Source organism: Eutrigla gurnardus (genome assembly GCF_963514095.1).
Source record: "Eutrigla gurnardus genome assembly, chromosome: 20".
Taxonomy (NCBI): Eukaryota; Metazoa; Chordata; class Actinopteri; order Perciformes; family Triglidae; genus Eutrigla; species Eutrigla gurnardus.
The window spans coordinates 18617419-18639393 of NC_139931.1; the positions used below are offsets into that span (position 1 = coordinate 18617419).

Here is a 21975-nt window from a genome sequence, read left to right on the forward strand (position 1 = left end):
GGCAGTGATGTTTTTATTTTAAGAATTGGTGGATAACTGGATGAACAGGGGAAGTCAAGATAGAAGACAGAGAAATTCTTTGAAAAAGGGCGTGATTAGCGATGTCCATGGTGTCCATGGAGATAAGAAACCGTTACTCTAGGATGTGTTCCATTCTTCATTGTAATCATTTTTCTACACTGGAAAGGGACTTGAGTTCAACTATTGTTGAGCTTAAAAAAAACCCTCAGGTACATCTACACTACGATATAGTGGAATTATAACAAAAGACGATAGATGACCTGGGATCAGCTGCTAGTTCAATGCCTATGGACAATCCTGGTTGAAAGATACTGAGCTGAACAGGACAATCAGACTGATAGCAGGCTGGATCCTGGCTGTCAACTGAAAAATCGCTGACACTACAATGACTCCAGGCCACTGAGGAAAGGTTGCTGGAATGCAGGAAGGAGAGTTATGAGCAAGCCCCCCTTGAGCTGGTAGGGGTCTCACTCAAAGACTGCCAAAATGAGCCATGCTCCAAAACACTTGGTATCTTCTCAACTGAAGCCTTTCCAATTCTACCAAGAGAGGACAGCTGTGGATGGACTTCTTAGAACAGCACATATAAGTTAAGACAGGCCTCTTGTGTGACCACTTGACCGAATTAGAAGGTCTCAATGCCAATTCACACACGGCAAAACTTTTTGGGGGGTCTATTTAAGCTAAAATTGGGTGGCTCACACTACACACCTGGCCTGAAATGCTTTGGAAGTTTTGGAATAGCACATTTAAGTAAAGACAGACTTCACATCTGGGAGTTTTCCCTGAAATGTACCTTTCTTTGCAAAGTGCCACTCCTACCACTTGACCAACTTAAAGGGTATCAACGCCAATTCACAAATGGCAAAAGGGTCTCTTTTGTCCAAATTAGCTAACATTTGCTGGCTCAGGCATTTGGAGCTCGAACCCATTCTCAAATATGTGCACACCCGGCCTGTTCTGAATATGATCAACTGACCGAGGAGTGACCCATAAGGGATGTTTGTTTCCTTTTTTTCTTCTTGTGAAGTTTCTCAAAGCATGATAGCAATGGGGTTTGCCTTTGCCTTTAGCATTTTTTTTGTTTTGTTTTTATGAATTTGAACACCACATTGTGACTGTGAAACTGTGGAAATCTTGTCTTCTCCAAACAAGATGATCGGAATCTGATCTCTAAATGTAGCTCAAGTGTGGAGCCTGGTTTCACTCATGATCTAAAAGGGACATTTTCCCTATAATCCCAACTTGAAAGTTTTTTATGCTAGTTTTAAAGTTAAACCACGATTTATGATGATCCTTCTCTGTGCAACCCAACTAAATGTTTTAGGAACGGTAGGTCAAAGTAGATATGAAAGTACCTTAAAATTATGAAAAATCATCAAGGCCGATATGAATGATATTAGTACAGGGAATTAAACACAGCAGCAGTTTGACCTCGCAATGCCAACCGTGATGTAGTTATACATTCATACATCTGCAGTATTCTGGGTTGTAGTCCTGCGTTCAAAAGTAGTAAATTTGATGAAAGTCATGCAACTAAAATATTGTGTTGTTGGCAAAGCAATTTAAGAATTTTCTCAGGAACAACATGCTAGAGGTTACTACTATGTATTTGAACAGACACATTTAATTGTAACTTATTTTTAGGCAAGACATGTACACTGTGAACACCTTGTTTGAGAATCAAACTACTGTATATTGCCTGTCTTGCAGATATCTGCACGGTGACGAAATGCAGTTGGAATGAAACCAAAAATCTGTCTCAGTCTTTCACATTTATGAAGACCAGTAATAACCCGCGTGCCTCTCACTATCACTGACGGAACAAGCTTTTATTATTTAAATGTTTACATTTTGTGCTTCCTGGTATTCAAGGATGTGGTACCTTGTCTTCTTTAATATGAAATCAATAAAATAAATACAAATAATGTGTACGTTGTTGGTGTCTACAAAGTTAGAATAGCAAGTATCAGATGTTCCCATTTTAATTCAGTATGAACAATCCTTTAAAGTCAAAGTGAAGAAAAGCTGCATCCCAGTTCAGTGGCTGTTTCTCCACATCCCTCTCTAAAATTAAATATGTCCTTGCAGCTGAGCAATGGACCGTGTATTTGTCCAAATTTGGAGACATTGCATGGAGGTGATTTTTGTTGACAGCAGTTTGTTAAATAGTCACAACATTCAATTGATTGGTTTTGATATTTATAATTTATATATTGTGGAGATACTGGCTAGAGAGAAGTCTGCCCACAGACATAAAATAAAATAAATAAATAAAAACACTTTGGGACACTACACTTCACTGGTGTTGCACAATTAAAAGATCAAATCACAACAGTGCCTGGCATCGATTATAATACATAATTTTTCTAAGAAATAAATATTGTAAGCAGCATTTTTGTAATTTAAGTCAACAGTGTTGCTGTGTTAGTTAGTCTAGGGATTTTTTTTAATGAAAGGTAAGAAATGAAAGGAGCAGTAATGAGCAAATCTGATCAGACTTCTTTTTGCAACCAGGAGTCACCGCCCGATGGCCAGTAGAGAGAATGCAAGTTTAAGGCACTTCAGCTTTGGCTTTACTTTTCAGAAGTGGAGGTTGTCACGGTGATTACATCCACGTCTTATACACAGCCTTTGGAATTGACACACCAGAGAGCAAACTGTTACGAAAACCCTTTATTGTTCAAAACAGACAAAAGTAGATTCGCCATGACAGTGACATTTGCAAGGGAAACCAATAAACATGCGACAGGACAACACAAGCTAATTCGCTAAATACAGATAAAAGTTTCAGGGACAATATAGAAAAAGCTAACTTTAGCAGACCTGGGCGCAGCCAATTCTAAATCCCTCCTGTCTATGATGAAGTCGAACAGAAGGCAGTCAGGGTGAAGGGCTTGATACTCATAATACTGACGTACATGGCAGAGAGAAATGAGAACATCCCAAACTCCCATTTCAAAGCGGGAAAACCAGACCCAGTACAAAGATACCAACATCAGCAACCATTCACAGCAGAGCTAACTAACCTTGAAAAAGACAAATTAGCATTTCTTAACAACACAGTACAGCTCAAAAATGTCACAGAGGTGGTCTCGGTAAAAATATGTGCGTCTTTTCGTTTTAACATCTCCTTGTAAAATGAAGCACTTGAGCGCAAATGCCGATATGCAACAACCTGCAGTCACTCGTTTTAAGAATCGGAAACTGTTTCCAGGCTGCTTTGACTTTGTACATATTGTCCGTAGCATGTCACAGATGGTTGTGGGCTCATTGAAATAGACAAAAAAAAAAAAAAGGCAAATATATATATAAAAAAAAAAAAACAGCTGCAGCTTCAAGCGGATGTGACATGACAAACTTAAACATATTTCCACTCGTCGAGGTGATAAATCTCCAGCAAAAAAAGGCCACCCAAAGAAAACGAAGGGTTTGGAACTAGCTAACCCGGGGTCTGCTAACAGAGGAAGCTACTATGCTAGTATTAATACAGTATACATAGAAATAAGCACAGCCGGGCTACACCCAACACATTAAAATACTGGGAAACGAGAAGTAACCAGGAGGGTGAAGTGGTTGTGCTGAAGTCGTTAGTATGAGTTGAATTATGTAAATGTGTGTTAAACGGTCAAACAAAAAGGAAATGTCTTGAGTGTCGCCCGGCCGGTGCAAGCTAAAAATAACAAAGTCTAGAAAAAAAAATCTAAATAAAACACACGTAGCGCAGTGTGTGCGAAGGTTAAAAAACGAGAGTGGAAATTACGATTCATGATTTTTTCCCCCCTCCACATACTCTCGACCGTTGCCTGTTAGCCGTAAAAACGCTAGTTGCGTTGTTGCGGAGCACGTATCTACTCATAGGAAACCCCGACTAACCACCGACGTCAATTCCCACACTGACAATTCTCTCGTCTGACGCCTGTTGACTTCACCTTTGGTTCACGCTATGGCCAGTTTTACTCCCCAGAAAAACGCAGATTGGCCGTTGGAAACGCTCCATCGATTAACTTCTCGCTATTCAGCCTCACAAACAAAAGCTCCACCTTGCAACTAATGAAAAAAAAGGGCTGGCTTTTAAAAAAAAACGTGTTATCTGATTTCCAGAAGCCATGGGATTTAAAAAAATAAACTTTTAGCAGGACAGCGGCGCTCTGGTAGTTTAACATCAGGGATAAGAAAAGGTTTCACGGCAACGACGCGGCGGCATTTTCAAAGTGGAAACCTGCAGATCTTCAGTGGAGCATTCTAGTTCCATAGATCCATTAGTTTGCTTTCTCCAAGCATGAGACTGCACCTGAAGTCATCACTGTGCCCTATCAGTGTGGAAAGTTACGTGCCAGGTGTTTGCTCTCACCAGCCGACTTGGCAGGTATCCAGCCATCCTGTTCCTATTAAAAAAATAATTTGATAAAATTGCTGAAAATGGCATGTTTCTGTCATTTTAACTCCGGCCAGATTGAACCTCAGCGAATAGTTTGATAAAAACCTGTTTATTCGTTGTGATAAAACTTGAAAAAACTGTAACAGTTCTAAGTCCAAGCGTTAAGCTGGTTGGCTGCCAGGTCGGCTGGTAGGACGCGAGTCTTCACACTTACCAGACTACAACACTTCAAACTGTCAACGTTGGGGACAGTCGGTCATTTGGCGTTTTTTGTGTGTGTGTTTTTTTAGAGTATCAATTCAAGAATGGCAGAAAAAGTAATGAGAACCTGGGTGGCACAAAGAGAACTGTTTTTTTAAAACTTTTTTCAGTCAAGATACAGGTGGGAGGAAATGCACCTGCCTCCTTTCAGGGCAGGAAAACAAACTTCTTCCCTCTGGCAGCTACATTGGCAGTTGAGTCCCAACGATCTGGGACTTCCTCCACTTCTGCTGCTACAATCAATTACCAGCAATGAACCGTTAACAAGCATGACTTCCCACCCTGCACCTCAACACTTCCTTTCTTTCTTTTCCCCGTCTCTGCGCCTTCTTCCACCACCAACTCCCCTCCTTCGCCTCCGCTCATCTAGTCTTTTTTCTCCTCCTCTTTCTTCTCCTCCTCCTCTGTTGGGTAAGAGTGCCAGGTGAGGCGCTCCTCGTAGAACGAGATGACCACCTGGGGACATTTGACGTTGGCCTCCTTGGCGGGGACCAGGTCCGCCTCGTCTGAGTTTTTCCTGTTTGTTTTAATTTGAGAAAAAGTATTAAAAAATAGTGAGGAGAGAGGAGGAGAAACCCAGCCAAAAAGGAGCAAAGACGAAACAAACAAGGGAGGTAGGGGAAGGAAAAAGAGAGACAAAATTGTTAGACAATTCATAATCACGTTCCTCCAAAATAAATAAACTAAGTTTTAACAAATTACTTTGAGATGTTTTTTTTCCACATTTTACCATTCTGATAAAGTCACCTGGGCCTTTGGAGTTAAAATAAAATATAAAATCCAAATCCTCACATACCCTTCACATACCTAGAGACTGGTATGGTGCTTTTCAGCCTATAGCATGCTAGTTAGCCTAATGATTTCTCAATGCACACCAAACCAGCTAATAGGCTAACTGAAAAGCACCATGCTTTTCTCTAGGTTTGTGAAGGGTATGTGAGGATTTGGATTTTATTTTAACTCCAAAGACCCAGGTGACTATTTCAGAATGCATAGTATCCTGGATCCATTAAATAACTGGCCTTTAAAAATAAAAATCTGCCTGCCTCTATGGGAGTTTTACATAAGGGTGCCCATACTTATGCACCCTGTATTTTAATGAAGAGCATTTATTTCTTTACAATACATTAATTATTCACAAAGAAAATTGGTGTCCTAAAAGGTAGAATTTTTCCTCATTTATTTAATTAAGGAATTAAGGAATTAAGATAAATTCACAAAAGCTGATTTTTATTCCTCTTTAGCATAACTTAGGCATGGGGTGCCTAAACTTATGCATAGCACTGTATGTATATATATTTACACTCAACAAAAATATAAACGCAACACTTTTGTTTTTGCTCCCATTTTTCATGAGATGGACTTAAAGATCTAAAATTCATTCCAGATACACAATATTACCGTTTCTCTCAAACATTGTTCACAAATCAGTCTAAATGTGTGATAGTGAGCACTTCTGCTTTGCTGAGATAATCCATCCCACCTCACAGGTGTGCCACATCAAGATGCTGATCTGACATCATGATTAGTGCACAGGTGTGCCTTAGACTGTCCACAATAAAAGGCCACCCTGAAATTTGCATTTTTTTGCTTTATTGGGGGTCTGGGGACTCAGAACCAGTCAGTATCTGGTGTGACCACCATTTGCCTCATGCAGTGCAACACATCTTCTTCCCATAGAGTTTATCAGATTGTCAATTGTGGCCTGTGGAATGTTGGTCCACTCCTCTTCAATGGCTGTGCGAAGTTGCTGGATATTAGTGGGAACTGGTACACGCTGTCGTATACGCCGGTCAAGCACATCCCAAACATGCTCAATGGGTGACATGTCCGGTGAGTATGCTGGCCATGCAAGAACTGGGACATTTTCAGCTTCCAAGAATTGTGTACAGATCCTTGCAACATGGGGCCGTGCATTATCTTGCTGAAACATGAGGTGATGTTCATGGATGTATGGCACAACAATGGGCCTCAGGTTCTCATCACGGTATCTCTGTGCATTCAAAATGCCATCAATAAAATGCACCTGTGTTCTTCGTCCATAACAGATGCCTGCCCATACCATAACCCCACCACCACCATGGGCCACTCGATCCACAACATTGACATCAGCAAAGCGCTCACCCACACCACGCCACACACGCTGTCTGCCATCTGCCCTGAACAATGTAAACCGAGATTCATCCGTGAAGAGAACACCTCTCCAACGTGCCAGACGCCATCGAATGTGAGCATTTGCCCACTCAAGTCTGTTACGGCGACGAGCTGGAGTCAGGTCAAGACCCCGATGAGGACGACGAGCATGCAGTTGAGCTTCCCTGAGACAGTTTCTGACAGTTTGTGCAGAAATTGTTTGGTTATGCAAACCAATTGTTTCAGCAGCTGTCTGAGTGGCTGGTCTCAGACGATCTTGGAGGTGAACCTGCTGGATGTGGAGGTCCTGGGCTGGTGTGGTTACACGTGGTCTGCGGTTGTGAGGCCGGTTGGATGTACTGCCATATTCTCTGAAACGCCTTTGGAGACGGCTTATGGTGGAGAAATGAACATTCAATGCACGAGCAACAGATCTGGTTGACATTCCTGCTGTCAGCATGCCAATTGCACGCTCCCTCAATGCTTGTGGCATCTGTGGCATTTTGCTGTGAGACAAAACTGCACATTTCAGAGTGGCCTTTTATTGTGGGCAGTAGGGCTGGGTATTGTTTAGAATCTCACGATTCGATTCGATTTCGATTCGTTGGGTCACGATTCGATTCAATATCGATTCGATTCGATATTGATTGAAATGCTTTGATATCGATTCAGTTTCAAGTAGAAATACACAAGTAAGAGTACCAGATCATTTTTTCAAATAATTTATTTAGTTTCATGCCTTATGAACAGCCGTGGTATAACTCATAGCATGATAAAACAGGACACTACTTAAACACTGAACTACAGTGCATGTAACCGCCGCGGAAGCTATGGTAGTAGACAGTAGTAGTGCAGATATACCGTTGAAATGCACATATTTGTTTATCTACTCTTCACTCATTTATTAAATGTATTTTCTCTTCCTGTTTCCCAGTGCGAGTTGAGATACACAACTATGATCGCATTTGTCAATCGCGGTATTTTATTTTGAAAATTGCTTTTATTTTGAAAATTGGCCAGATTGTCTCGTGTTTCTTTAGCTGTGGCTGCAGACCCTGAATTGGGACACAGCTACTGTGTGATTTACTGCCAGAACTGACGCGTTCGCTCGCGGGACGCGCAAAAAATAGAGCAGACGGCGGAACGATGGCTTCACGGCACGGGACGGCCGCGCCTATTCGCGGCGCTCCGTGTCTGGTGTGAACGACACCATAGCTTAACAGGGGCGCCGAAAGGAAGCAGGCTCCGCTACGCGCCTATTCGCGGCGCTTCCACGGCCGGTGTGTACTCACTCCGGTCGCCATATTGTAATGGTTTGGTCTAGTGCGGCCCCCGTCCGTACAGCGCGAATCACACGAGGGTGTCGGTCACAGCGCCCCCACTGGCCAGGGGCTTGAATCGATTCAGAAGATTGCTGAATCGATATTGAATTGCGGGGAAAAGAATCGCAATGCATTGCTGAATCGATATTTTTACCCACCCCTAGTGGGCAGTATAAGGTACACCTGTGCACTAATCATGATGTCAGATCAGCATCTTGATGTGGCACACCTGTGAGGTGGGATGGATTATCTCAGCAAAGCAGAAGTGCTCACTATCACACATTTAGACAGATTTGTGAACAATGTTTGAGAGAAATGGTAATATTGTGTATCTGGAATGAATTTTAAATCTTTAAGTCCATCTCATGAAAAATGGGAGCAAAAACAAAAGTGTTGCGTTTATATTTTTGTTGAGTGTATATGTGTGTGTGTGTGTGTATGTATGTATATGTATATATATATATATATTTATCTAATTTAGGCCGCCACAGTCTCAATGTTCGCCCAAAATTATTTAATCAAGGCTCTAATGATAGGCCTAAACAGGAGGCGGCAGCGCTTATTATTAGGGGAAATCCTCGCGGCTGGTTTGGCTCAACGTTCTGTTTGCCCCCTTCCATGGCAAGGCGTCCCCCACGCCGAACCCCCCCCTCAACTACGAGTTTGACAGTGCGTGTGTGTATAGCCCCGTTCACATACGTCGCTACTCGCCCGTCACCCCTCGCTTTCTCGCTGGCCAGGCTAGTTCAAGCGGCAACTCTCTGTTGACGTCAACTGTCAATCATCTCTATTCTACATTCCGATTGGTACTCGCTTCACTCGCATTGCAGAAAGTTAAACTGATTTTATCTCCGATCGCCCACATCGCATCGCCTGTCCTGGCCACATCCCGCTAGAACACATTCACATTCCATTGACAGTTGTCGCTCAGAGATGGGCGAGTGGCGACGTATGTGAACGGGGCTTTAGTCAAAACCAAAACACCATGGAAGGCTGAGGACTAGTCACCCGCTTATATAATAATAATAGTCATAATAAACTAATAGTATAAAGGCTCAGCACTGTGTTTTGGTCATTTTTTGTTCTCATCTTTTCTTGAATGCTTGAACTCCTCAACCCCATTTAGTATGTCAACATTTGTATCAGAACCAGCAGTTTTTAAGAAATTGGTCGTAATTGATATTGATAATTGTCATATTTTGGACCCGTTCAAAATTGTGTATATATATATATATATATATATATATATATATATATATGGCGACGGTGAAAACCCACCACTTCATGAGGAACATCAGCTCTCCACTGGAATCTGTTGCTCCGATGATCCTCTCCGGCTGCAAACCTCTGCCGAAACCCCGGGCCTTCTCACCCTAGAGACAGAAGTACATGAGTCCAAAGTGTGTTTGAATACGATGGTTTGATTGGAGTCTTCAGGCTGGTGCTGCCTCTTTCCTCCGCTCACCTCCTCCTTCTTCCTCTTGCTCCCTCGCTCCTCTGAGTCTCCCGAGGCCTCGCTGACCACTTTCCTCTTGCCCTCCTTCTTCTTCTCCTCCTTCTCTTTGTGCTTCTGCATGTACTCGGCGATGAGGTCGGGGCAGTCCAGGTTGTCCTCCGGCTCCCATGTGTTATCCTCACTGGAAACGGTGGGTGCATGAAGAAGAAATTTCATCTCAACCCGTCCTCGATTTCAGGCGATAAATTCTAATTTGTAATGTAATATCATTTTGAAGGTTGTTTGCAGAGCTGTGGCTTCAACTTTCAACTTTAAGAAATCTCAAGTATTAGACTGGTACTCACTCTGAGAAGCCCTTCCATTTCAGCAGAAACTCTACTCTGCCCTTCACCACTCGGCGGTCCAAAACCTTCTCCACAACATACTCCTCCTCTTCCTCCTCCTCCGGCGGTGCCGCCGCCGCCCCCGCTGGTGTTGCTGCTGCTGCTCCTGCTGGTGCTGCTGCTGGTGGTGGTGCTGCTGCTTCTGCTGCTGCTGCAGGCTGCTCCTCCTCCTCGGCCTTCTTGCCCTTCTTTGCCGCTACGGTCGCCAGCTTGACGTCTGCTGAGGGTGGCTGGTGGAGCCGAGAGGAAACACGCAGAGACAATGACACAAGGGTCAGCGAATTAAAAGAAAAAACAGACACAGACCGAGGCTCAAAAGTAGGGATCGACCGATTTATCAGCTGACCGATACTATCGGCCGATTTTTACGTTTTTTTTAAACGTATCGGTATCGGCCGATGCGGACTGCTGTTTTGGCCGATCGTTTTCCCGGCATTTACAGTCAGGTGCCGCAGGCAGCTGCGTGTTGCTTGGTAGCTGACACAAGCCCGGACATTCCCCTCCCCCGCAGTAGTGAGAGCATGGTCTTCAAAACAACGGTGAGTTTTAAACTTTCTTTAACTGTTTAGCTGAGCTGAAATGTTGCCTTGTGCTTTGAAAGTAGAAACACTAAATGTCAAAAACATGCTCGGTTTCGCTTGAAACTATAGGTAAAACCAGGGCTCTCAAGTGTTTTACTGAGTTCAGAGGGAGATTTTGGCTGCGGCGTCAGCGGGGAGGAGGGGTGGGGGGGTTGGCGAGTGATCGGCGAGCAGTTTGGGATCGGGGACGTACTGCAGTCGGGGTGAGAGAGAAATCTGACCGGCACCCGCTGCATTTACACCGTGTCATCATTCATGGCCGTAACAAACACTACAACTACTTTGTACATGTTGTGGAAGTCCCGGACACACCGGGACACACAACGCCCGTCCTGTCTGAGTTTACCTTTACTGGAGTGGGACGTTCCCATTTATTGTCTATGTAAGAAGCCGTGCATGCCGTTGTGGCGAGTTTCGAGAGACGCTGCCTCCTCCCGCAAGCTCTCGAAAAGCTTTTAAACTGAGCGTTGTCGATCTAAAATAAAGACAGATTCAGCAACTGCATACAAAATTGGACGGAAAGTGTAGCTGGAGGTTCACAGGGCCTTCATTGACATCCAGCTGGTGAGTTAAGACAGTGCTTTTAAAAAAATGTCATGTCAAGGACCCTATATGTGTATTTGGCCACGGACCCCCATCCTACAAGGTTTTGTAGAGACCCCAAGAGAAGACTTACAGTATATTAAAAATTTTCAAAATTATTCCAAATAATTTTTCAAGATTTGTCAACATTTTTTGAAAGTCAACTCTGCCTTCGCATCACGACACGATCCGAGTGTATAGATCTCTCATTTTCAAATAAGCTAAGAGTAAAATAGGATTAAAGTGGGATCCACTAGGATCCTTGGGGATTCCTGGACCGTACTTTTGAGAAACACTGCGTTGAGACAATCATCATTAATACTGTGCTAAGTGGAATTGACTGGTCATTTTGGCATGTACAGAAATGTTCTTATTGGACTCAGACTCCAGATACAGTATCTGGTACAGCACTGTGTATTACCTGTGGAGTTGAACCTAACCTGTTGTACAAACTAATTGTTGAATCTTGTTTTTTTCTTCTCTTTTTTTCTTTTCAGCCTGGAACAAACATGGTGCAGTACCTGGCGACCGTAAGCGGTAGCATAGAATACCGGTATGTCCTCATGCTAGGGGAGGAGCATCAGTGTTCCCAGGCATTTGTGGTCATCAGTGGGATAGCCTTGGAGCACCCATCTCTGTTGGCTCATCAGCTTCACCCCATTAAGTTCAGGTACCAAAAACTGATGTTTACATTTATTCCAGTTTTAACTGACTGTTTGATTGTTCTAGTTTTTACTGATGTAATTTCCCAAAATATGTGGACTGAACATGTGAAGGGGGCAAAAACCTAAGAACGTTGTTGTTTATTATTATTAGGTTATTGTATGTATGTTTAGCACTTAAATTGACGGACTTGCAATGTTAAAAATGTATTTCACTGTTTTAATGTGAACTTGAAATGTCCCAATAAAATAATGGACATGTACTTGTTTCGTTTAATAATTTAATAATTTCATGTTTAATAACAATTTAATTTTATAATACTAAATATAATAATAATGTTAATTAATTAGTGCTAATTTTGCTCTCAAACCAACATTTTGATTTTAACCCACTTCTTTGGTAATATTAACCCAACAACATGGCTGTGTTTTAAGCCCATTTAATAGTTAATATAACCCAGCAACACGGTTCTATTTTAGCCCATTTATTGGGTAACATTAACCTAACAGCAGAGTCGTTTTTAACCCATTTTTGGGTACAGTCTCAACCCAACATGCTGGGTCAAGCCCATAACCCAACCTGCTGGTCTAGAACAACCCAGCGTTGGCCAGGTCCAACTTTGGACCAGCGTTGGGTTACCCAAATTGGGTTATATTCAATCCAGCAGTTTTAAGTGTGTAGTCGGGAATTGAACCCAGGCCGGCCGCGTGCAAAGCCGGCACGTTGCCTTAACACTATCCTCACGTTCGAGAAATCGTTGTCAGTATTTTATTAGAACATTTTACTCTTACGGTACCTACACATTTAATCGCTCGGCAATTCTTGCCCAAGCAGCCTTGCAATTTTTATTTATCACCACAGTATTCCCTTTTTTTGGTTATGATGGGTTTGTACTCTGCTCTTGAACTACTAGTTTACTCAGATGAGGACCTAACACTTGTTCTACTTTTAGCTCTTACTTTATCGGCAATGATTCGTTGTGGTTTCCTTGTTTCCTTCTTTTGACAAATGTACTTATTGTAAGTCGCTTTGGACAAAAGCGTCTGCTAAATGACCTAAATGTAATGTAAATGTAAATGTACTCCTCGTACAGTTCCATCAATAATTTTTGCTCTGGTCTTTTCTGCCATTTTCTCGATGATTTGACATTCACGATTCTGGGCTGGCTTCATATCCCGTGAACGGTGTAACACACGACAACGTTAACCTGGCTTGAATTAGCCTCAACAAGGCACGGCTGAAATGCGTTAATGGAACGGGTTTAGCCGCAAGTGGAAGTTGGCGTTAGTTCTAACCAGGCGTAACCAGGTAAGCGCCGCCTTAATTAGCGAGTTTGGTGGAATACCCCTCTGGTGTTCTTGTTATTGATCAAAGAGTAAATAAACACTATGATAGTCATTAAATAACACTGACTTGTAGGGCTGGGTATTGTTTAGAATATCACGATTCGATTCGATTTCGATTCGTCGGGTCACGATTCGATTCAATATCGATTCGATATTGATTGAAATGCTTCGATATCGATTCAGTATCAAGTAGAAATACACAAGTAAGAGTACCAGATCATTTTTTCAAATAATTTATTTAGTTTCGTGCCTTATGAACAGCCGTGGTATAACTCATAGCATGATCAAACAGGACACTGCTTAAACACTGAACTACAGTGCATGTAACGGGTTCACACCGGCCGCGGAGGCTATGGTAGTAGACAGTAGTAGTGCAGATATACCATTGAAATGCACATATTTGTTTATCTCTTTGTGTGATTTACTGCCTGAATTGACGCGTTCACTCGCGGCACGCGCAAAAAAATAGAGTAGACACCGAAACGATCGCTTCACGGCCGCGCCTATTCGCAGCGTTCCGTGTCTGGTGTGAACGCTGTACTCACTCCGGTCGCCATATTGTAATGGTTTGGTCTAGTGCGGCTCCCGTCCGTACAGCGCGAATCACACGAAGGTGTCGGTCACAGTGCCCCCACTGGCCAGGGGCTTGAATCGATTCAGAAGATGGCTGAATCGATATTGAATTGCGGGGAAAAGAATCGCAATGCATTGCTTAATCGATATTTTTACCCATCCCTACTGACTTGTGTTCATATTGTTCATTATAGTGTTGATAATTAACACTATAAGAGTTTTTTAAGTAACAGCATCATAGTGTTTATAATTTTAACTCTTTCAAAAGTGTTAATTTAATACTTTTGCAGTGGTTCCCATATATACCCTGGGTCAGTGTTAAATTTGCGATTTTCAAATTTGTTGTGTAAAGACAGTCTATCACAGGGCTGACATGTAGAGACAGACAGGTAACCAGTCTATCACAGGCCTGACATGTAGAGACAGACAGGTAGCCAGTCTATCATAGGGTCGACATGTAGAGACAGACAGGTAACCAGTCTATCACAGGCCTGACATGTAGAGACAGACAGGTAACCAGTCTATCACAGGGCTGACATGTAGAGACAGACAGGTAACCAGTCTATCACAGGGCTGACATGTAGAGACAGACAGGTAACCAGTCTATCACAGGGCCGACATGTAGAGACAGACAGGTAACCAGTCTATCACAGGGAGACATGTAGAGACAGACAGGTAGCCAGTCTATCACAGGGCTGACATGTAGAGACAGACAGGTAACCATCTTGCAAGTCTTCTGTGAGGAAGCTGGAGAACATGCAAACTCCACATAGAAAGAACCCGAACCGGGAGTCTAACCTGAAACCCTCTCGCTGTGAGGTGGCAGTGCTACCCACTACACCACCGTGCAGCCCTAATTACAATGAGTTTTCCTATTAATTAAAAATGCATTCAGTTAAAGTTTGCTGAAACACATGAGCTATTAAAGCCTACATGTATAGGAATTCATTCAAATGAATTAACTCATTATCAAGGCATAGGTGCACATTTAAAACAGGTAACTTGCCCTAATAAAAGACAAGGAAAGGGACATAATCATACATGTGTTGACATAACATTAAATGTGAAGTTGATTAACAGGTAAATACACATTTGAAAGCAACACAGAATGCATAAGTAGTAACTAGATTATCTTCTATTATACATTTATTTTAGTGTCACCTACGCCTGGATTTGGGGATTTTCCTTTATGCACTTTAGATTACATAAAAAGGTGCAAATGAAAGCATAATTGGTGCAAAAAATCCACAAGAATCCATGAAAATGAACAATTGTCTGGGGGAGGGGGAGGACCCGGGCTGCCCCCCCCCACCCCTGATGTTTGGTGGTCTGGTCGCGGATAAGAACTCCCTCCCCCTCCATCATGTCTACCGAATAACCTCCAGTGATTTACAGGCTGCATCCCCAGAAAAACACACACGGGCACACACACACTGCGGCAGACTGCACACACACACGTGTGCGAATTAAACTACAATTCCTGAAAAGATGCCGCTGTCTTTACGATGTACAGTAACAGTACACAAAGCCCAATCTGTGTCGCCCGGCAGTTGCATAAGAGAAGCGTCGAAGCCAGCATGCTGCACATTTCCTTTTTTACATCATGTCGGCACGCGCTGTAGGCTCGCGCGCGCCGCATTAAATAGTCAACAAATCCCCCCAAAATACGCAGTCTTCGGATAGTGTCGTTTAACTAACTAACGCATATCTCACTGCCCCGCAGCACGGGGACGCAGGCGAGCCAGGCGGCCGGCCCCCTCCAGCCACAGGGCAACATGGCTGGCGCGTTTTCCCTCCACAGCTAGCTAACGTAACGGGAGCCCTTACCTCTGCAGAGAATGCTTCGGAGCGGTTGTATGGGCTTTACGGTAGGCCCCGAGTGGAAACGCTGTGATTTGACCGTCCGCCGTCGACGAGCAGCGAAAGCCGAAGAGACGCCGGTGGCGACACACAACTATTCACGCGGCTGAGTGGCCTGCTTTTGGCTCGACTTTCGCCGCAATGTGTTTTGCTACTGAATAACACAATAGCCTCAGCGTCGCTAACAACCAGCATCGACCCCGTTCTGCCCGCCAACAGCACCACCGGAGATGACGTCAGTTGAGAGCGTGGTGGGCAGTGCATCGTGGGAGGTGAAGTCTTTTTGTTTTTCCTTCGGGCTTTTTTTTCATTATTATTGGAGGTTGACAAACCAGCTTAAGGCGCATTACCGCCACCAACTGGACTGGAGTTGCTTTGATGTGGTGTGCTTTGAACTTGCATTCTCTCCTCTGGTCATCAGGGGGCGATTCCTCCAGCAAAAATACATTGGTATGCATGGAAGTCTGACTAAAACAACTCTACTTCTCTCTCGTTTCTTATCTCATTCAACATTGTTAACATGAGTTTATTGTTTCCATCTCTTTTCAAGTCTTCTCCAGCATGATGTTAATTTGGTACATAATGGTCCATTTAGAGTCACTAGACCATAAATATGAGTAGGCTATACTGTAGCGCATGGACTTTTTGATATTTCTTTTAACCGCTTTAACTGATATCATTATTCGGTCAGAATTATTATTTTTTTGGTTGACATTTAAATGTTAAATTCAATTGTATTTATTGTGTCAAATCACAACAAAAGTTATCTCAGGACTACGGTCTAATGAGCTCTCTAAGATATGATGGTGCCTGACCATTAAGAGCCTTGTAAGTGAGGAGAAGGATTTTAAATTCTATTCTGGATTTTACTGGGAGCCAGTGCAGAGAAGCTAATACAGGAGAAATGTGATCCCTTCTTCCAGTTTTAGACAGAACATTCAGCATTCTGGACCAGCTGGAGAGATTTAAGAGATTTATTAGAACAGCCTGATAATAAGGAATTATAATTGTCCATGGAGGAGTTTTTCTGCATCTTTTTGAGACAGCATCTGCTTGATTTTAGTAATGTTACGCAGGTGAAGGCTGTCCTTGTCGTTTGTTTAATATGTGAGTCAAAGGACAGGTTCCGGTCAAAGATAACTCCAAGGTTCCTTATGGTAGTATTTGAGGCGGCAATCCCATCAATAGTGGCTATATCTTTAGACAGCGAGCTTCGGAGGAGTTTGGGCCCAATAACTTCAATAATATCTGAGTTTATCAGGACATTGCATGTCATCTTTGCTTATTATAGGTTTTATTTATGTTAATGTGTGTTTTTGGACATATTTTTCAGTTTTGAAAGAAAAGAAGTTGGGGATCAAATGATTTCGGGGCCCCCCTGCAGTAACTGTGAGGACCCCCTAGGGGACACAGACCCCCTGTTGAAGACGCATTCTGACATTTTGCAACTTCACTTCTGCAGAAAGGGACAACGTCACACTAATGCAGTTTCACTCATCGGCTTTCTGCACCACATACATGCAAGTTTACTGATGACTTCCTACGTTGACTTACCTTTGTCTTATAGCCATCTGAACTTTATGAAATGAAATACACAACAGAACATGACCATTCATTCTTAACTCAACTTTGCATCTCACATCATCAACTATCACTATCAGAGTTATGAAAAAGCTCCGCTGCAAGACGCAACCTATGGCCAACCCCCCAGACGTGTGTTAAGGCTGCCTGGGACCTGATCAGTCCAGGTTTTACAATCCTGCAGCAAACAAGCCGTCAGTCTTCAGCCCCCTGCCAGTATATATAAAACATCGGTCTCTGAACACTTAGCTCTCCTAAGGGAATCCTCTCACGATCCTTGTATCAAGCTTTTTCCTTTTTTTTTATCCGTGCACAGAGCTCCACGGGATCTTTTACAAATGCTGATGCCATTTTCCAAGAGAACTGATTGACAAATAGGCGGTGCTTTTCTACACGTTGATTTTTTAAATTTTTATTTAACCTTTATTTAACCAGGTAAAAGCCCACTGAGATCAAGGATCTCCTTCACAAGGGTGACCTGGCCAAGAAGGCAACAGCACAAGTCAGAACCAGTATACAAAGACTTACAAACAGCAAAACACAAGATTAAATACACAGACAAGACAAGAGATCAAATACACATACATTGTCCAAATGAATTAAATTCAAGGTCCTTCGAGATCATATCAAAGTCATTCTCTGCAGTCAAGTCTGGCAGTTTTAAATCCTCCTGGAAGGAGTTCCAGGCAAAGGGTGCAGCAGTTTTCCCCAGCTCGGTCCGAACACGCGGGAGAGTAAAGTTCACAACATCTTGTGAACGCAGGCCACTTTGGCTTCTGTGGAGATAGTTACACAGGTAAGAAGGAGCCAGACCAAGGGCAGTCTTATAAATGAAGCTCCACCAATGTGTCCGCCTGTGCACATATAAAGAAGGCCACTCAGATCTAGTGTACAGAGTACAGTGGGGTGAAGATGTTTACATCCAGTGACAAATCTTAAGGCACAGTGATACACAGTGTCCAGTGACACAAGATATTTCTTTACTCTGAAGGAATAGCAGGACTTATTTCTGAAAAAGAAGCCTAACTTCACCTTTAGCTTGGAAACTACTTGGAGACTCTAACTTTATCGGCAATGATATGTTGTGGTTTCTTTGTTTCCTTCTTTTGACAAATGTACTTATTGTAAGTCGCTTTGGACAAAAGCGTCTGCTAAATGACCTAAATGTAAATGTAAATGAGACTAGATTTTCAATGTGCGATTTAAATGATAGCTTTCGATCGACAAGAAAACCCAAGTATTTATACCTTGGAACTAGTTACTTTTCCTTGAACAGTAACACTTTTAGGAAGATTTGAAGGTAGTTTACTTGCTGTTGAGAACAGCATCAGTTTGGTTTTGTCAGAATTCAACACCAATTTTAGCTTCAGCAGGCTCGACTGCACAGCATTAAATGAAGACTGCAATCAATCAAAAGCCTGTACAATAGAAGATGAACAGCAATACATTCTAATATCGTCAGCATAGAAATGATACATTGCAGTTGATACATTTTCACATAACTTATTGACATAGATGGAAAACAGTATGGGTCCTAACACAGAACGCTGGGGCACACCCTTTGACACTTTCAGAAAAGAGGAGATAAAACCAGACATCTGAACACATTGTGTTCTATTAGACAAGTCATTTGCAAACCAGGATGCTGCATGCTAAGGTGTGCCAATATGATGCAGCATATTGATCTAAATACGATGGTCAACACAATATTGTATGCAGTCTAACGTCTCGATGACATCATTTATCACCTTGACGACAGCAGTGATAGTGCTATGCTGTTTCCTACAACCAGATTGGATAAATCAAGAAAGTCCTTGAGTTGATAACTGACAAGCTTTTCAAATACCTTTTCCAAAATGCACAGTTTAGACATCGCTCTAGAATTATTAACATTACAGTTCACCCTTCAATAGCGGAAGAATGAAGGCAGATTTCCAGATTTGGGGGATTTTATTGCAAACAAGACTAAAATTAAAAATATACATTAGAGGCTCAGCAATAAAATCAGCAGATAGCTTGAGAAATTAGGGATTGAGTTTATGTTATGTTCTCTTATCAGGAACATTCCATATAAATACCGATGGTCCCTAATGAGACATTCTCCCCTGTGATCCGGTGCCCAGTGGTTTGGAGGGTTACACGTGTTATTTTGAAAATATTGATCATCATTTGAGCACTTTGCCAAAGCAATTGAAAAAAAACGTTCAAACGGTAGAAATGTTTTTTTCATATGATGTTATGACCAACATATTACAATACTAATTATAATATAATTGAAAAGCCAGACCATCATATGGAATTTAATTTTGAAGATTTGTGGAGCTTTGCTGTGTGTGTGTGTGTGTGTGTGTGTGTGTGTGTGTGTGTGTGTGTGTGTGTGTGTGTGTGTGTGTGTGTGTGTGGTTTGGATCTGTGTCTATGCTTTCAGAAAACGTGTGCAAACAATTGAAAAAATGTGAGCTAATGAAAGGCGAAAAGGCAGGATGACTGGAGGAGGATGAAGTCTTTGGCTGAATGAAAATTTACACAATACCTCCATCTAGTGGCCAAAGTCTGCACCTTCTCAAAACCTGGGATGTGACGTACAAACAGCCTGAGAAACGCCTTCTTAAAGGAAACGCCTTCCTTCACACACATCTGATCATTATCAAGGTTTTTAATGAATACAAATAAATCCTTGTGATAACGGTTATGTTGACGGTATCAGATATAATATCCAAAATATCTGTGATGAGTTGAAGAAGGATATTGTGATTACTTTAAGGGAAGTCTTATTAAATGTCCATTCAAATATGTTTTTAAAAATTTATTTCTAAATCAGGCAATTTACCAGTCAGCCTAAAACATTTATTCTAAAAGTTAAAACAAATAATTGTGTGATTTTGAGAAAGTGTGAAAGATGTAGCATGTTGAGTACTGTGTCCTTCTTCTGTTTATTCAACGCTGCCATCTGCTGGCGACTGATGTACTTGTGTATATACTGTATGTATAATATACAGTATATATATAAAATGAAGTACTTCTATATCAGATGAATGCTTCAAAAAATGATCATTTTCATATAACAATCACCCAGCATTACCTTGAATTCTTCTTCACCTCCTCGTCCCTCGTTCTCCTTCTTCACCTCCTTATCCTCTTAACTCTTCACCTCCTCATCCTCTGCCTTCTACTTTTTCACCCCTCGTCCTTGTCCTCCTCCTCTAGTTCTCACCGCTCTTCCTCTCTGGACAATAATTGTCCTCCATTGTTGTCCAAACCGAGAAAAACAACGTTTCCCTCACAAATTCAAGGTCACACAGGGTGAGCAGTTGTGAGCAGTGGCGGTTCTACACGGGGGCCTACAGGGGCCAGTGCCCCTGTAAAAATGTCCCAGGCCCCCCCTGTGGCCCCCCCAGAGCTGACTGAATAAGCTGACTGAATGATAAAATGAAAATGAAATAAATTGATCAAGTTATTACGATTTTATGCGCTAGCGCCAAAAGCGGAACTAATGTGACTCAGCGCTCTACACGGAATAATTAGAGCGACGCACCCAAACACTGCCTTGCCGGATGCGAGATGAGAGTGAGAACGGCAGCCACAAGTTTTGAAGAGAGGAGCTAATGTCTTGTTGCAAGAGGCGAAGGTAAGCAAAACGATTTCATCTCGTAAAGTGATTTATTGCACGTAACCGTGTTACTGTTGTTCCTCACTACGATAAGAAAATCAAGTTTGTAAATGTCTGATCTCGCTATGTTTAAATATCATTTGTTTCCATTTTTTAATGTGCCCCTCTGATCAAACATTGGCCCCACCTTGGCCCCCCCAGTAAAATTTGTCTAGAACCGCCACTGGTTGTGAGTGAAGTATTCCTTTAATGTTGGAGAAACCATGCTGCTATAATAGTTATAGCAAGAACAGATGAGCAAGTACTAGTACAAGTAGCAGTGATAGCATTCAGGAGTAGCAGCAATAGTAGCTGGATTCATTGAAGACACACTGGATGGAATCAGAGGACATTTAATACGATTTTTTTTTTTTTATCATTTCAATTTTTTCCCTGTGAGTCCCTAAAGTTCTTTATGAAAGTGTATTATTAAATCACTGGTGCCCCTCTGACGTGAGTTCATATTACTAATAATACTAATAATACTGGTCTCATGCTCCACAGCACACACACTAATATCCATCCATCCATCCATCCATCCATCCATCCATTTTCTACCGCTTATCCTGTAACACTAATATCCTTCTCTTCTTACTACTGCTACTACTCCTACTAAAATAATAACAAATAATAATAATTCTTTATTGTGTTGTGTTTATTATTTTAAATGAATTCATCTTGCAACAATGGAAATTAACATGAAAATATTGTTAATATTATTGAGCAGTAGTAGTAGCACTTGTGGCAGTAGTGGCGACAGCGGTACAAATACTGTAGTTGCGAGTAGTGACAGTAGTGACATTATATTGATATTGTTATATAATTATTATTGTATATATAATACTAATAATAATAAACGATAACACAATAATGATGATCATCGTTATGATGAGTTGTATTATTATTAGGCTAGTAGCAGTAGTGGTGTTGTGGTAAAAATACTGTAGTTTCTAGTGGTGACAGTAGTCACAGTTTTATCATCATCATTATTGTTATTATTATTATTACTATGAAATTATTATTATTAATTAATGATAGATAACCAATAATAATAAAAGTAACATCTTCTAATTATTTCACTTAACTTCATTCTTTGTGGCTGCAGTACTGCTATCAGCCATCAGATGGCGCTTGGGAGACGGTTTCACATTCCATGGTGATTATTCAACCTTGGGACATCACA

At 41.9% G+C, this 21975-nt stretch overlaps 2 protein-coding genes across 3 annotated transcripts in view; both read right to left on the reverse strand.

The window, feature by feature from the left end:
- The window catches only part of copz2 (COPI coat complex subunit zeta 2), a 420907-nt gene that overhangs the window by 39381 nt on the left and 359551 nt on the right, over positions 1 to 21975 (reverse strand). The gene's annotated exons all lie outside the window — the stretch shown is intronic.
- On the reverse strand, positions 2683 to 15783 carry cbx1a (chromobox homolog 1a (HP1 beta homolog Drosophila)). The gene is made up of 5 exons (XM_084036974.1): positions 15530 to 15783; positions 9919 to 10187; positions 9584 to 9755; positions 9397 to 9491; positions 2683 to 5180 (listed from the first exon to the last, which is right to left on the reverse strand). Exons 3-5 carry the CDS (start codon positions 9692 to 9694, stop codon positions 5030 to 5032), a joined length of 357 nt encoding a protein of 118 aa, XP_083893100.1. The 5' UTR covers positions 9695 to 9755; positions 9919 to 10187; positions 15530 to 15783; the 3' UTR covers positions 2683 to 5029.

Excerpts from the sequence above, each read along its gene's own strand:
- cbx1a (XM_084036974.1), bottom strand. The coding sequence starts at position 9,694 with ATGCAGAAGCACAAAGAGAAGGAGGAGAAGAAGAAGGAGGGCAAGAGG. Across the intron at positions 9,492-9,583 it reads GCAAGAGGAAGAAGGAGGAG|GGTGAGAAGGCCCGGGGTTT; the intron begins GTGAGCGGAGGA and ends TTCTGTCTCTAG. Across the intron at positions 5,181-9,396 it reads CTGATGTTCCTCATGAAGTG|GAAAAACTCAGACGAGGCGG; the intron begins GTGGGTTTTCAC and ends TAAAACAAACAG.